General features: G+C 47.3%; 1 protein-coding gene across 1 annotated transcript; it reads left to right on the forward strand.

The window, feature by feature from the left end:
* Positions 1 to 2749: 2749 nt before the first annotated feature.
* Positions 2750 to 16323, forward strand: RND3 (Rho family GTPase 3). Its single transcript, XM_068686995.1, has 5 exons — positions 2750 to 3137; positions 3251 to 3338; positions 10012 to 10121; positions 11638 to 11772; positions 14186 to 16323. Exons 1-5 carry the CDS (start codon positions 2985 to 2987, stop codon positions 14435 to 14437), a joined length of 738 nt encoding a protein of 245 aa, XP_068543096.1. The 5' UTR covers positions 2750 to 2984; the 3' UTR covers positions 14438 to 16323.
* Positions 16324 to 17309: the final 986 nt, after the last annotated feature.

Raw genomic sequence — 17309 nt, forward strand, 5'->3', positions numbered from 1 at the left:
AACATAATTCGTGCTGGTGAAATTAATGGCTATCACTGCAGGCTCGCCCGGGAGCCCACGCTTCCGACACACAGGAACTGCGCATTTCCTAATACACGAGTGCTTGACCTTAAACCTTAATAATGCTCTTTTAATGCACGCCCCTTTGAGTTACACACACAGAAAGGAGGGAACGGGACTTGTAAGGTTCATGTTTTATGCATGTTGTTTAATACTTTCCACGGATGCTTTGGGGGCTGGCATTACAGATAGGTATTCCGCTGGCAATTTTGGATTTAAATCATCAAGCAATCATTCCGGTACTAAAAGCATTCTCCTTAACTGTTTTATTATAGGCACAGAAAGCGTTCAAGCTGATTACTTGTGAGAGGAGAAAAATGCATCTTGATATCCCCATAAAATCCTACACTCGATCAGCAGTCATTACCGCAGATAACACCGGGTTATTTATATGGTGTTACGATACGTATAATACTGTCCTGGATGGAAAGCAGAGAAACTGAGAAAGTCCAGGAAGGAATCAGACCTGGAGAAAAACTGGGGAATTTGAACTAAGCAAAGCAAGACACTCTGCCTTATAAATCAAAATCAGACTGCGTGCGAAAAATACCAATGGAAACGTTAACCCCCCTGCGTTATCCCCCTGGTTATCAAGAGATGCGAAAAGGCATTAAACTTAATAGTACGACATGAATAATAGTTTTACAGGGATTAACATATCTGGAACAGTTTCCCCAAGGAATGACAACAAACAAGCTGTTCCAGAGCAGGCAGGCACGTCTCGGAGCCCCCTGGTTTATTGATTGTCACAAGTGCACGGAGCTGCGAGGTCCCACGCTTCCCTTCGCAGCAATCCCATGCCCGTGCAGGCGGCTCCCCGCACAGCCACACATCGCCCTTTTCCTCCTCCCCGGAGCCTGTGTGGCAACGCCGAGCGAGCTCTGCTAATATTAGCTCAGGCTGTCGGCTCGAAGCTCCTCGGCTTGGTGCACAGCCCTGCAGGGATTCCTTCGACAGCCTGAAAGCCGGGGTTTTCGGCTGGGTGGCCCTGGCAGCGGCCGTAGCAGCAAACAAAGCACGTAAACAGCCGCCCCTCCTCGTGTTAGCGCCAGGCGTGCTGCTGGAAGGTGGGGTGAGTAAGTGGCAGCGTGTTGAAGTTTCCACATTCCTAGCATAGCTAGGTGCAGGCCAATTTGCCGTGTGAGCCACGTGCAGGAGCAGCCCCCAGGCCCCGTGTGCTGTGCCCGGGATGCGTCCTCATGTCCAGAGGGATGAGCCAAACCACCACCGAGGACCGGTGATCAGCACTAGGGTTCGGTGCATCTTGCCTCCATCTGCACGGAGGTGACTGATGAGCTGACAGGGAGCAGATGTTTCCACCCAGCTCCCACTCGAGAGCAACAAAGAGCTCGTTCAGCCCCCTCTTCTCCCCTTAGGCACACCAGATACACCTCAGCTGGGCTATTGGGCTCGCAGAGAGTTCGGGACAACGGAGCCAGGCTGAAACGCCGTGGTTTTGTCCCACCTGCCTCTGCCTGTGTGGCTGCTGGGTCTCGGTGTGGACATGAAAATGCAATAAAAGAGTGGAGGGGAGTGAAGAAACGGGGTTTGCTGCACTCTGAAGACATGAAAACACGGCTAAATTTCCCCATACTCTTAAATAAATTTCCTGTTTGAATACCCACGTTGGAATAAAAGAGGTGAACCCAACAAGAAATCTCGAATTCTTTGGAAAATTCTTTGAAGATGAGCAATTTGGCCAGCTGGAAAACGTGACACATCAGGGCGAAATGCAGAATGTTAGTGTCTTGCCCGTGTCAGGAGCACTGTCCTACGGGTGAACACACCAGGTAGCGGAGCAATTCCACCTCAGGGTGTCGCAAGACTTTATTAACAATGGTGTTTGGGCTCAGAGATGACACGGGGAGAGTTTATGGCCTGAGTGACCCACTGGGGAGCTATGGCCACGACCTCACCAGGTTGGCTTCAGGATGGCTGCATGCACCCCAGGGCTCCCCTCAGCCCCCTCCTCATCCCTTCCTTAGCCTCCTCAGCCCCTCAACCTCCTCCTCAGCCCCTCAACCTCCTCCTCAGCCCCTCAACCTCCTCCTCAGCCCCTCAACTTCTTCCTCAGCCTCCTCCTCATCTCCTCCTCAGCCTCCTCCTCAGACCCCTCCTCAGCCTTTCCTCAGCCTCCTCCTCAGCCGTTCCTCACCCCTTCCTCACGCCTTTCTCAGTCTCCTCCTCATCCCTTCCTCAGCCTCCTCCTCATCCCTTTCTCACCCTTTCCTCAGCCTCCTCCTCATCCCTTCCTCACCCCTTCCTCAGCCTCCTCCTCATCCTTTCCTCACCCCTTCCTCAGCCTCCTCCTCAGTCTCCTCCTCAGTTCCCTCCTCAGCCTCCTCCTCAGCCCTTCCTCACCCCTTCCTCAGCCTCCTCCTCACCCCTTCCTCAAGTCTTCCTCACCCCCTCCTCATCCCTTCCTCAGCCTCCTCCTCGCCCTTTACTCATCCCTTTCTCATCCCTTCCTCAACTCTTCCTCACCCCCTCCTCATCCTTTCCTCCCCCCCTCCTCAATCTCCCCTCACCCCCCCCAGCCCCCCCCTCCCCTCAGGGCCCCTCCCTCTCCCCTAGGGGGCGCCCCGCCCCGCCCCTCCAGCGCGCGCGCGGCCGAGGGGGCGGAGCTTCACCGGCGGTGGGCGGGGCTTGCCGGCGGCGAGCCTATAAATAGGGGCGGGCGGCGGGGGGACAAAGCAGTCTGCGCGGGACCGGCGGGCGGGCGGCGGGGCGGCCGCGGCTCTGCCACCTCCACCTGGGCTTCCTCGGGCTACTCTGATTTTTTTTTTATCATTATTATCCTTTTTTTAATTTTTTAAGAGTGGGCGAGGAGAGGCAGCCGGGTGTTGTGTTTTTTTTTTTTTTTTTCCCTTTTTTTTTTTTTTTTCTTTCGTCGTGGCCGGCCGAGGGGATTTAAGCGGAGATCAATGAAGGAAAGAAGAGCGAGCCAGAAGTTATCGAGCAAGGCGGCGGTGATGGATCCCAACCAGAACGTCAAGTGCAAGATCGTGGTGGTGGGGGACAGCCAGTGCGGCAAGACCGCGCTGCTCCACGTCTTCGCCAAGGACTGCTTCCCCGAGGTACGGGGGGACGGGATTTTGGTTTTTTTTGGGGTTTTGGGGGTTTTGGGGGATTGGGGGGGTCCAGGGGGTAAGGTTTGGGCTGACTGCCTTGTGCTGCCTGCCCCTCGCAGAGCTACGTGCCCACCGTCTTCGAGAACTACACGGCCAGCTTCGAGATCGACACGCAGCGCATCGAGCTCAGCCTCTGGGACACCTCCGGTGAGAGCCCCGGGACGGGCAAGTTGGGGACCGAGGGACCCCCGGGGACCCCCAGCTACTGGGGGGTACCCCTGGGGTGCTGGGGGATGCGTCTGAGGCTGGGGGGAGAGGGACGAAGCTGTGCTGGTAGGGGCTTGCAGAAGGGGCAGGTGGGTCAGCGGTGTGTGTCTTCCATATAATGAGTGGGGAGAGCTCCCTAAAAAGGGGCAGAGCTGCCATCTGCACCTCCGCTGCCACGACACCCTGCCTTACCCAGCCAGAGAGGGGAGAGGTGTTGATGGGTGTTGGTGATAAATTGAGTCAGGGGGTGTTTGAGCCCCTTGCAGGCTCCTTTGGGTCTCGTTTTTACAAAACGCGGTAATTTTCTCACGTTTTAGAGGTCCTTTAAAGTCAAGAAAGGCTAGGAGGTTGGGCATCATCCCCCCCCGAAGATGCAGGGGGCACCATCCTTTTTTTAGGAACCATCCTTTTTTACCCTCCAGCATCAGCAGCTGCGTGCCGCGGCTCTTCCAGGCGTGCCTTCAGTGGCCATTTCAAAATCACCAGCTCAGAGGCTGAGGTTCTTGTGCCTGTCTCAGGTTATAGATGAGGCCAGAAAGCCCTCTGGGTCCTGCTGTAGGTCATCCCCATGGCCATGGGTTCGGCATGGTTAGGGTGCAGCCCCGAGCTTGCTGGTGCTGGAGGGGAGTGGGGCAGCCAGCGAGGCTCTGCTGGATAAGTGAGGGCGCTGGGAGAAATGGTCGGGGTGAATGACACGGTAAAACATCAACACAGATGTGGATCAGCATTAATTCTGCAGAAGGGGTTGAGAAGAAAGAGCTGGAAAAACTTGACAGAGTATGCAAGCCCTTCCTTCGTGAGGCAGGCTTTGTGTGTGCTGTGCTTGGACCCATCGGATCTGGCTCCATGTGAAATTGCTCCACTTACCAGAAACTGAAATTTTAATCCCTTTTCAACAAAAGGAATTGGGGCTTTGAGTTGGTTTTCCTCTTGCTGCTCAGGAAATGATTCCAAACTCTTGCAACACAGTTACTGGGAAAAGGCAGTCTCCGTGCCCACAGTCGGTATCAGCATAGTTTTAAACTGATTTTTTTTTTTTTCATCTCATGCCAAATAAGACTTGGAGGCTTCTTGAGTGTGTCTGGTTTGAGCTTTCATCCTGATTACTAAGCTGGCTGCAACAAACTCTGTGGAGTAAGGCCTTATTAAAAATTAATGGTTAGCAAAGGTATTCTGGAAAATTTTATCTTTAGCTATTAAAATGCGCCGCGCGGGTTGTTTGACATGTGAGGGCCTGGAATCTGTATGTCAAAGGCTGACGACACCCTGGTAATGAAATATCCTGTAGCACTTCAAAAGATGGCAGCAGCAGCGGAGCAAACACCTGCCAGCCTTTGCTGGTGCACGCCAGGCTTCCAGGCCCATCCTGGAGCTAACAGGCAGGCTGGCAGAGTCGGGAGCTTCAGGACAAGTGGTTAATTTGTCTGCAATCTGCACCTAACGAGGAAGCCTTTGAAAGGTGGGATGCTCGGTGTCATAGCAGACTGAACAGCACATCCTCTGGAGGTGGGATTCTGCAGCTGAAGGCTCTCTGCAAACAGCTCTTCCAGGAGGAAAACTGCCCAGAGCCCATTCACCCAGTGCAAAATCACATCGCCAGATAAGAGACTTCAGGAGATAAGATGAGGTTCTAGCATTATCTCAAATTCCTGGCAATTTAGTTCTTTACAAGTCTTTGTCCTAGTCCTCTGCCGAATTACAATAAATGTCTTAATGACTTTAAAGCAGGACGAGATCTAGTTAGCTGCAAAATATGATTTGTAGCTGCCAAATGCTAATGGAGGATAATGTCCATCGCAGCATGGGCTGGGGAGGTAATGGCCCAAGTCCTGGGGATTTTCTGCATTTCTTGAGGGGGGAGGGTGAAAACGGATGCTCTTCAGCAGGACTTGATTGCAATATACTGGATGTATTTCAGGATGACTTTATCTGTATTTAATATCCGTTTTTTGCTCTCCAGCTGTGTCCTAGCTGGGAGCATGCCTCAGGCTACCTCTGAAATTAGTCCATACCTTAACTTAAACGCTGTTTTTCCCACTGACTGCGTTGAAAGGAAGGTACAGCCACTCTGAGGGGTTTTTCTTTGCTCCTTGAGAAAATGCAAAGAAAACCAAAACTGTAGGCATTGCTTGAAAGCCTTATGTTAGAGTGAAAACAGGCCCAACTATCATGGTTTGGGTTTACCTTGTGAAATAGTCCCTTATAAAATAAGATTCCTAGAGTAATAAGCATGTTAAGTGCAAAATACAGAGCATCTCATAGCTGAACCTTCAAAGCCAGCTGTATATGTTTTGGGAAGTTTGTTGTATCTTGGGTATGCCCATAGAAATTTGGGACAAAACACGCTTACCAGTAAGAGTGGAATGGGAAGGTTCATTATTCAAATATTTTCTGGTACTGTCTAGTTCTGCAAGTCATTATAAGGATTTAAATTAGCCACAGCATTAAGGAAAACACTTGCCAACTTGAATTTCAATCGGTTTTTGGACTACCAAACCCCCTTTTTTTTTTTCAAAGCAGGAATGTCTGGTTGCAATATAACTACATCGTAAATTATTCTGTTCTGTGGTAATACAGTGTGGCAGCCTCGCGCTCTTTGGCAGCTGTTTGCACATTTTGCTAGGTACAGTGCTTGAGAGAAGTTTCTTCAGGCTAAAGCTTCGTGGTGTAATCTTGTGGACACCACGAAGAATGCTTGTGTATGAGACAGCTTTGTTCAGCGTGCACGTGGTTCGTTTACTGAGGTTTTGCCTTCTTCCATTAAAAGTGACTACTTTGACGGGCATTTTTCTTGTTCAGGAATCACATGCTGTTCATTAGGTACACATATCTGCCTCCCCAACAACTCCTGAGTTTCTTTTGTATTGCTGGAACAGGGGAAACTGTACTGGACACTCTGGTAGTTCCCAGCAGGGCCAGAAATACTTGTGCACTGCTGGGGACTAGCATATAATTAAATCCAGAAGGGCCTTAGAGCCTTAAATCGAATTAGCTTTACTGTGATTTGAATGTGCACAGTGTATTCAGCGTCTACATAAAAAAATATTAATCATAAAGGGTGTTTTTTTTTTTTGCTGAGGTATCTTTCAGAAGGTATCTGAAACATACAGGAGTTCAAGTTCCTATTTCCCTGAGCTCTGGCAGTAAGCAGTGTAAAGGAAATGTCTAATTTCTGCCTTCCAGTTCGCTTACAAGTTGGCTGTGTTGAGCCGTGTGATTTTCTTCTTTCGTGACTGCGTAGCAGTAACTAGTCCTGAGAGTTTATTTTTCGTTCTATAGGGGAAAAAATAGGATTGGTAAGTGGACCAGAGGTCCCACTTTCTGTTTGAGGCGCAGCAATGTAATCGCACGCTGCTGTGAGCTGTGTGCTTTCCCCAAAATGCCGAGGTGTGCTGGGAAGGAAGAAGGCCATAGCAAGGAGCCAGCTGCTCGGAGCTGCCCCTGTGGTGTTTGCTGGGCTTTTTATCTAGCTGATAATCAGCAAGGCTGAGGAACTGGGAGCGAGGAGGCTGCTGTTTGGCTGTCGTTCTTCCAGCTGACCGGAGTCCGAAGGGCAGCGCCCGGTGGCGATGTGCAAGTAGCCCGGTGGTGCTCAGCCTCCTCCGGGCTCTAGCAGCTTAGGGCAGCACTAAGTCATCCAAAAATTAAAAAAAAGCATGTTTAACTTTCAATGATGTGAATAATTTTGGCGTTTATTAACGTTGCGATGCTTAAGCCTGAGCTTTGGCATCTTCTGTAGACTGAAGCCAAGCAGGCTGCTTGGGAGGGGGTTAGTTCCCTCTAACAGCTGAACTTGTGCTGTGCTTTGCATGGAGCTGAAATCGTGTGAATTACTTTGGCTTAGATTATTTAAGCTGCCAAACAGATAAAATCGGGGATTGCAGCTGGAATATACTTTCACCACAAAACAAGATGAACTGCAGCATTATCAGCGATCCCTTGATAAAGCTGATAAATCATTCGTGTTGTCCCCGACAAAAATGTTTTACTTTGTAAGAGCAGGATCGCAAACACAGGCAGGCTTATTTTTTTCCCGAATACCATGGCTGTAGCCTTGCATTCTCCTTCTGTTTTCCAGGGTTGGCATGGTTTCAGCTCTGCAGACTTAACTTGAAAAAGGCTGAACAGCCTTGCTGGGCTGCGTTCAAGTTGTCTGCTCAGACTTGAGCCTCATTCCTGAGATTCCTCGGTTCTGAGGGTTTCTGGGTGAAATGATGAAAAGCCAGATCGAATAGCCTCGCCTCGCTGAGGACCGGGGCTGCGCTTTATTTGCGAAATAATAATAAACGTTCGGTTATTGCTGTCGAACGAGACCAGGAAACTTCTTTTGTCGGTGCTGCCGGCGCGAGGACTTTAAACGATCCCAGTTTGTTCTGCCGCACGCCGCCCTGAGGAGAAAATTGTCAAACACTCCCTGCTTGCATCCGCACGGAAGGATTGCCTATAAAAGTCCATCTTCTAGTTCCTCAGCGTTAATACGAGAGGGAAAACCTGAAAAGAAAAACCCTCTGAACAAACCCAGCCGCAGCTGACACCGTCCGAGGGATCTCTGGGCTGAAGGTGGTGGCTGTGTGTGTGTGTACATAAACACACGCCGATGGACTTATATGGTGCCTGGTGTCCCGGGAGGCTGCTGAGTGAGAAGTTAGGTATGTGTCTACGGGATTAGTTTCTGGGTGAGGCTTTCGGAGCCTCCTTTCCAGCCGGCAGCCCTGTGGCCGAGCGCTGAGGCTCCCAAAATCTCGCCTTGCCCCGACTTGCCCGCACCCAGAGGCGTGCAGGCCGCTGCCTCTGCGGCCTGTTTGAAGGTGCTGGGCCACAGGGGTGGCTCCTGAGGGTGCTGCCTGCTTGCCCAGGGCTAGCAGCTCGGCCCTGGGGCTAGCAGCCCGGCCTGGGGGTGCTCAGGTGGTGCTGAGCTGCGTAGCGGTGCTGCAGGCAGCAGGGAAGGCCATAGTGCTGCAGCCGGGGTAAGTCGGAGCTCAGGGCTTAGTTTTTCTGGTCAGCTCAGCTTAAATTTCCTCCTGACATCTCGTTTTCTGCCGAAGACAGCGAGCTGATTTTTTTTTTTTAAGGAGCAGGTTTTTGACAGCTGCCTCTCCGTGAGATTGACATCGTTTATGAAGATGAGCGCTTGAATAAAATAAAGTCTTGTTCACCAAATTACCTTCTGCTACCTAGTTTGGTAATGCTTCGTTCCCCATGTGTTCCTCTTCATTTCAAAAACAACATTCCTGGGATTCTTGACTCCTTCCTTCTCGTGTAAGCTGTCCAACTGAAGTCATCTGCGATCCGTTCACACCATTCCCCGCTCTGCTCTGTGCAACAGCATGAGCTGTCTGTCAGTTAAAAACTCGAGGAATTTCTCTAATCCAGTTAATAGTCTCTGTTCAGCCTCCGAGACCTTGCAATTAGTTCTAGGTAGTTTGAAAATCGGAGATGTAATTGGCCGATAACCCCAGAAGTCACGCCTGCTGGCTCTTGAAAGCTGTGTTCTTGTTGTGTATGCTCGATGCTGGACTTTAGGTTTGTGAAAGACAAATACCTGAGTAAGAATATGTGCCGAAGTGCATTTTAAGTCACAGGCATGTATTTTAAAGCCCAAGCCCTGATCCTGGTGGACAACTTAACTGTTTAAGTACCCTTCTGAATCAGAAATGCATTGGTAAATGAAGCTTCAGCAGAGTTAAAGGCCAAACCGAGTGGTGGCCGAGTGAATGGAAAAGGGGAGATTTCCCCCAAATGTTCTTGCAGGTTCAACACGTGCTAAAAATGAGATTTCTGACTGCAGGTGAAGTTGAAACTGCGTGTTAGAAGTCTTAAAGAAACTCGTCATATCTCTTAATTGCTCTCGAAGTAGAACAGTTGTAACATGCAACATTGGACCTCTTTATGTTCCTTCATATTACCGCATTAGCTTTTGATCTCATTGATCAGAATTTGTTTTATGGGCTAGACATAAATGTTTACTACAGGCGGGTATTGGCTTACAAGTCGGGGCCTCTTTGTGACAGATAACTCGTGTCTGTCTGCAGGGCTGGAATTCTTTCCTGGTCAAGTACTGGAACAACTGCTTTAACTCTAAGCAAGAGGGTTTTTTCTAAAAATTACCAATATCCATGACAACTAAAGATGCTTTTTGCACTTGGAACTTTGTTCTAAATTAAAAATCCCAAGCTGATTTCAAAATTACTGTTTTTTTGGTTTTTTTTTACATGAAAATGCAACTGTGGAGAATCTCCTTTGAAGACATGCTTTAACTCCTTTTTCCCCCCTCAAAGTCACATTCCTGCAGATTATGGCTGGAACTTAAACTTGGGCTGACCCTATTTCCTTTTTCTGGTTACTGGGGCATCACAAGCTTTCAGTGGGAGATGAAGCACTGGGGTGCCGTCCCTCTTAACTTGGGAAAGCTGTCGCTTTTGTAGGTGAGAAGCAAAAGGAAAGGGGAATTGAGAATCCTGTCTTTTGGGAGTATGGAGTGGTTTTGAGGAAAAGCTGGTAGCTAGGTGATATTTAAGGGCTTTTTTGAAAAGCTTTCAAAACTTCCTGGATATGTTTGATTGTTAAAAGTGAAAAATACATGCTGATAATAATGTGTTTTCTTTCCCTGCAGGCTCTCCTTATTATGACAATGTCCGTCCGCTTTCTTATCCTGACTCTGATGCCGTCTTGATCTGCTTTGACATTAGTCGGCCAGAAACTCTTGACAGTGTGCTAAAAAAGGCAAGTGTTTAAGAAACGTTTGAGGAGAGAACTGTTTATAAGTAGCTTGTCTTTAAATCTCTGAAGAGTGGTGCTGTTTCCTATGTTAGAAACTTCAGTTTTGTGTTGTTTTTTTTTCTTTTAATGGAAAGAAGACCAGGCTGTGCTCTGCACTGCTAGGATTTGAAATCATTGATTTGGAAGTGATTAATTGTAACTGAAAAAAAAAACAACACGCCATGTAATGGAACCTCAGGGGTGAAGTAAATTCTCATTCCTCAGCCCTTAGACACCAATGAATTGTTTAGGGTGGCATTGGGTGCAGCACGAAGCTGTCTCTAATGTCACATTCATATAAAAAACAGGACTGAGAAACTTTGCTGTGTTGCAGAGACAGTTAAAAGTGTCTGTAGAGTGTTTGGACTTGTGCCATGGCTTTACATAATTCCTCAGTCTTGAGCTAGAAGGAGCCAGTAAGAAATGCCTCTGGGAGACACCAGAAAACCTAGCAATAGCATAGAAACGTAATTCTGCCCCAAACTTCAGGATTTTTCGGAAACTTGGTGACCCAAGATTCAGAGCCTGACTTCCCCCGAGTCAAAACTCTTTTGTTTAAGAGTTGAGCTCTGTGTTCACAAGGTGGTCCCGGCCCTCCCCTCCGTCACTGGGCATGACTCAAGCTTTGTGGTGTCGTCTTTAAGGCGTAACCATGTGAAGTTCCTTTCGCTGTGTAGCTGGGGCCAGTGGTTCTTGTTTCACCGGGGCATAAAGCAGCATGTGGTGCTCTGAATAATGTACAGAAAGTACTTCAGACTATTCTCTGCCTCCTATGCCAACAAGCATCTAGAACTGGCCTTGTTTTGTGTTCCTGTTGGTTACTGTACTGTTGCTTGGTGAGGAAGAGATTTTTATTAATACATTTTTAAGCCCGAATTATATTCTTGAATTTTAAGTATTGCATGATCTGGTCAGATGGGCTGCAGAATTTATTGGCTTTCTTTTATTCTTAAAGTTAACCGTGTATGGCTTATGGGCAAGAAAACAAAATAACATGATACATGTCCTGTTTGAAGGCCTTCCTCACGGGACCCTTGACAGATTTTTATGGTTTTCGGATATAGCAAATACATAGCAACATGTACTCTGTGGTCAGAGAGTCTGGGCCTCTAGCTCAGTCTTGAGGAACTACTGGATGTGGTAACAGCAGCTGGCTTTGGTTCCTGTCTGTTCGTGGCTGTGGCTAGGTGCTTGCTGCCTGTGAGGAGTCACGGATCTGCAAAGCTTTATTCATGTAGGCAAACAGTCTCGGTTACTAAGTCAGTGGACTTAGTGAGTGTAGGAGATTGTAAGTTTTTATCCTTGACCAGATAATGCTGGAACTGACGCCTTCAGAAATTAGCCTGAAGGTAAATACAACTATTATGTAAGGGTATTTCCACATAAAATGTCATGATGCATTAAACTCTATCTTGTATTGATTTTTTGGGGATTTAAGCATTCAACTATGTCAATATAACAACAACCTAATATTTTACAGTGGAAAGGTGAAATCCAGGAGTTCTGTCCGAACACCAAAATGCTTCTGGTTGGCTGCAAGTCAGATCTGCGCACGGACGTAAGCACGCTAGTAGAACTTTCCAATCACAGGCAGACGCCCGTGTCCTATGACCAGGTATGTGCTGTGCCATTCTTTGTCCTTTGGGGTGGAGGATAAGACTTTCTGTCACCGTAACCATCTTTATGAACAAATTTTAAGCAAATTGAAAAATAAACTTACTGCTTTTCTGTGCCTGCAGAGGCCAGAGCAGTAACTGCGAGGTGTGGCTTGTCCTGTTCATTTACTGGCAATAAAATCGTTGTCCTCACACTTGAGTTGAATGTCGTACATATGACTCAAGCATCAGGACAATTATTTCGTGTAATCTGACCCCTTTAAAGTCCCCCTGCTTGGAAACACCTTGTAGCTTCCTGTGAAGGTGGCAGCAAATCCAGAAGGCATCTTAGTCCTGGGCAGTGGTTCTCTTGTTGGGAAGCGAGAAGGTTGGAGCCAGACATCGTGAGACAGAGACACTGAGGTGAAAAAGGGGAAAGGAACCAGGCCGTGGGAGAACAGGAGGCAGAGAAGTGGGGGGAAAACTAAGATCTAAGATAAACTTCCCCTTACTACTTGTGTGTTGCAGCTGAGTCACAGTGGTGGTTTCAGATATACACCCCGCAGGGTGCAAGAGTGCAAGTGCTACCTGCACAGGTAGTTCTAGCTGGCCTGTGTATCCTGCACTCTGAAACCGTTTTTGATGTCTTATCCAAAACCTCAGGTTTTCCAAACCAACAGCTCCTAATATGCAATTACTAATAATGCAGCCTCCTACAGCATGTTTAAATTTGAAAATGAGGAGCCGCCGTGAACTAAGTATCTTAATTAAAATACGACATGGGTTGTTTTCTTGTGATGCCTTTTGCTGGTTATGGTATTTTTTTTTCTGTTTGGTTCAGTGAATCTCTCTCCATTTCAGCCAGTTTTAAGGGAAACTAAATGCCAGCTCTTCTGCCTTTCTAGAAAGGGAACAGTCTGCCACTTATGGTATACCCAAGGTCATATGTTTTACGTTTTGTTGTGATTCTTCAATAAAATTATCAAGTTTGACCCTTTTTTTTTTGGAGTTAGAGATTGGAAAAACTACTGACAAATGGGTTTGTCACCTAGATTCGAAGATTCCCATCTCTCCTGATGTCACAACTCCTTAGGAAGGGCAAAGTCGTAAGCTTTTACTTACCAGCCAAGGAGAAAATTGTACACAACTCAGTGAAGCCCCTACTTGAACAAACTTGCACGATTTTGTCTGCAGTGTACGCAGAAGGAAATCTAGCCTGAGCTGTGGCTGTGTGTCTCGTGGTTGCCAAAGCACAGCGGTGGCCTGAAGCGACCCAGGGCTCTTCTGTGCTATTTTCAGGGAAGGATCCAGTCCTCTGGGGTGAAGATACGCAGCTTCTTTTTAGATTCCCTGCCTTGCTAAGTCAAGTTGGGATCAGAGCTCAGTGGGGTTTTCCTCGTTCCCCTTAACTGCATAAGGAAGTGTTTGGAGGATAAATTCAGCCGATGCTGACACCCTGTCCCCAGTGTCCTAGATAATTTTGAGTCGGCTACACCTGAGCAAACAGCTTTGAGGAACTGAGATAGGTTGAGCTGAGTAGGAGTTGTGGTGTTTAACAGAGGGGAGGGTTTGGGCCGAAGCAAGTCTTTTATCAGCCAATCCCACTTAAACTGATAAGAAAGCAGCTGCATCAGTGCAAGGCAAATAGCGCGTAATGATGTGGGTCCAGATGGATGGGTGCCATCAGGCTGGGAGCAAGGAGGAGGGGTTGGACTGGCTCCTGTCCTGCTTGCCTCTACCTCAGGCCCATGGATCCATGAGGATCATCAAGGATGTGCTTGGATGTAGTAACTTACTAGGAGGATTGTCCCTCCGAAGTAAAATTCCATTAAAACAGCTCTGCTTTTTCACACGGTATTGTATTGTCTTCCTGTAGGACCCCGGGGTATTGTCATCTGCTGGCTTTGCTGCTTGTTTTTCTTGTGCTGCTAGAACAAATATCTCAGTTTTGACTTCTAACACACTTAACATTGCAAAAGTAGGGCTTGTGTAGCCCCTGAAGTCCTTCTATTTTCATCCCTTCCCTAGCTATGAGCCCAGAAACGTCCAGCTCTGCTCCCCATAAGCCTGTCCCCTAGCAGAAGCACAAGGAGGGTTTTTCCCCTCTGTGCTGTGCCCCAGGACAGGGACGTGTGGAGCAGCCTGAATAGGTGCTGGTGGTACTTTCCTGTGTCGCTGCGGTTATTTGCAGGTCACTGGGCTTATCGTCTCTATTTCAGATGGTATTTATCTGCGTGTGAGAGAATGCGTGAATGCAGCTTGGAACCAGAGCTCTGTTTATTTTGCAAAATTAGCTGCTGGCTGTCATACTCGAGCTTTAGCTTTGGTTTTCACAGAACATTGTGTATGGAAAACAGTGCTGAAAAGTAATTGTATGGTTTGCTTTGGCTCGCTGGGAACTTGGTATTGATTGCATGTTCTTTTTTCCCTTAGGGTGCAAATATGGCCAAACAGATTGGAGCAGCTACGTATATTGAATGCTCAGCCTTACAGTCAGAAAACAGCGTCAGAGACATTTTTCATGTTGCCACCTTGGCGTGTGTGAATAAAACAAATAAAAATGTTAAACGAAACAAATCGCAGAGGGCAACAAAGCGAATTTCACACATGCCCGGCAGGCCAGAACTTTCTACAGTGGCTACAGACTTGCGAAAGGACAAAGCAAAGAGTTGCACGGTGATGTGAAGGACCTCGTTTTCCTTGAGCGGGAGGAAGAGAGCGTTTGGGAGAGGTGGAGGCTCGATGAAGTATACAGCCACATGGTATTTAATGGGTGCTTATGCCAGTGCTTTACAGGAGACTCTTCACCTGTCGTGTGAGACTGTACTTAGGAACTGAGCGTGTAGACCAAGCAGGGAGAAGAAATAGCTCTAAATGAGGTGGCATCAGGAAATGATACGTGGAAGAAAATGCCAAAAAAAATAAAAATGGAACATGTGAATGTGCTGAGAGGGTGAATGGGGAAAAAAAAAACAACACTGAGAAGAAGAGAGATGTCATTGACAGTGCTTGTTTCTTTTATTGATGCTCTGCTCCTGGATGCTACCACTTTGATTTCTTTAAAATAATACTTTAATGTTTTTTTTAAAGATGACATTATTAATGTGCCCTCTTTAAGGAACTATCCCTGTGACCTTGTAGTTGGTTTTCCAAAGGATATGATCTAATTTTTCAGTAGCTCGTCGTTGAGATGGAGAGTATGCCAAGGCCTATACGTCACCTAGAGGAAAATACTATGTGAGAAGTTTGGAGTTTTGCCTTCCTGAGATGGCAATGCAAGCTAAATTTTATCACTTTGGTCATGAAGACGAATGCTTGAGGTTTCCCAGTATTTTAGGTGCCCAGAATTAAAATGGATCGCATCGGGGCGTGGGGGAAAACTGCCTGCCTGTTACAGGACTCTGACTTTCCATTCCTCTTTGTGATTGTAACTTGAAGTGGAAATGAGCTCAAGTTCTGGTGTACTGTATGGGTATTTCACTGTAGGTTCAGCTATCACATCAACTGAAAGGTGCTAAGAGCTATGATGACAAATGATCCTGAGTTTATAAAAAATAATAAATACTAGTTTGTTCAGCCTTACTGCCCATCTGGGGAAGCCCTGGGACTCCTCTGCTCCTAGCAGGAGTTAAGAGCCCGGTGGTTCCCAAGATCTAGCCCTCTGTAAACGCTATGGAGAAGTGCTACTCCGTGACATGGTTCCCTGCAACTGTGTGTGTAAAAACCCAAGAATCTGCAAATGAGCCAGCAGAGCCAGATTACCTTCTGTTAGACACTCCCGTACAGTTACTTGGGGCAGCCGTGTCTCGCGGCAGACTTCATTTGCTCGTGGTGAGTGCTGGGAGGAAATGGAGTCTGAAGAACTGTGATGCCTTAAGGGGTCCCCAGTGGAAACTGGATGCTATGTTTAGTCTTTAGGACTAATATACACATATCCAGACAGCAATCATTAACCATGACATCAGTGAACTGGTTAAGTTCTTTTTTTTGCTTGCTGATTCCTATCGTTACGTTGAATATATCGGCCTTTAAAATTGTTTGCAACTGTTTACTGACCGACTAAACTTCATAGCTTCTCTCGAAAGGAAGATACTGTAAGCTCTAACCAGTGTGGCTATAGCTTGTTGAGAACAAGCATTTTGTTTCCAAGGATGATGCTTCATTTTTGAAGTGTTAAAGCTGTGTTCACGTTGACTTCTGCAAAGGTAAAGGATTACCGTAATTAAAACTCAACTCTGTGTGTTCCTGGCACTTTTTTTCATCTGATAAAAGGAGAAAAAAAAATCCATTCCAATTATTTCCCACACAAAATGACATTCTTACCACCATAATAAGCTTTTGACTGATGCAACAGTGCGCTTAGGGCAGTATTACAAAATAGCTGGTAAGTGCTTTCTGTATTTAAATATTGTGGAAAAAAAATAAGTTATAACTGTTATAAAACAGGACATTCATTACTTTTTTTTAATTGTTGAAGTCACTTTGTATGTTTGGTTAATGTTTCTGCAGTATTTATTAAATTACCATTCTTTTCTTTGAATTAAAAACAAGTAATTGACTTGTAGCAGGAACGGCCTTGGTTTGTTGGGTCTTTAATACTTGTGCATGAGTTGTGGACGTAATCATACTGAGCTGCAGGCCAGCCGTAGCTTGGAATTGGAACGTGATTTGAGCAGAAATCAGTCTTACTGGTACTTGGAACAGCCCTTTGTTTTTTTCTGGAGCGTTTCTGTTTTGTTTGAGGAGGTGGTGTGGATTATTGGAGTTGCTTTTCCCCAAAAATCAGGCAGGCAGGGGAAAGTAGAGCAAGCAAACAAGTTAAGTGCGGTTTGCTTTGGCCTCCAAAGCGTTAAATGTTCTTTTTAAAAGGTTTTGTACCTTGAAGTTGTTCAAGGAACCGTTGCTGAGTGCTGTCTGTGAGTTAGCAGCAGGCACAGCCTGGTTTCTAGCTGAGCAGATGATTTACTGGGCGAGAAGACATCCCTGGCTGGTAGGACACTGCGGGGTTGTCACCCCCTGGGGAGGTGGCCTTTCGGCAGCTCGTGAATGCCCGGACACGGCTGTCAGTCCCTCAGCGGCTGGGCAGCCCTCGTGGCAGCACAGAACGGGGCTGGAGCTCGCCTTGGCGGGCTGAAACCCTTACCCAAAAAGCCACATCTCCCTTGAGGTCTGTGTTCGTCTCGCTCAGCCTCTCGTCTTTCCATCCCAGCATGTGTGTGTCAGTGATGTGTTCTTCATGATGGGATTTAAGGATGCTTTGTAGGTGATGGTGGTCATGCATTAAGTCCTCTGTTGAGGCCTCTGCCCCACATTGCAGCCGGAGCCTAAACCAGACCTCCAGAAAGAAAACCACTTCCAGTTAAACCACTTGGATCAGCAGCTGACCACCAGTTGCCTGTTACCCTTTGCAAATTCCCCTTACTCAGTCATTTTGCTCTAGATGGCTGGAAGATGGAGGTGTCCTGATTTATCTACGTTTTCCTTTTAGCATTACAAAAATAAACAAGCCTGTTGGCAGCTCTCTCGCAGCCGCTAGCCTTGCCTGTGTTCCAGCACA

Source organism: Anas acuta, chromosome 6 (genome assembly GCF_963932015.1).
Source record: "Anas acuta chromosome 6, bAnaAcu1.1, whole genome shotgun sequence".
Taxonomy (NCBI): domain Eukaryota; kingdom Metazoa; phylum Chordata; class Aves; order Anseriformes; family Anatidae; genus Anas; species Anas acuta.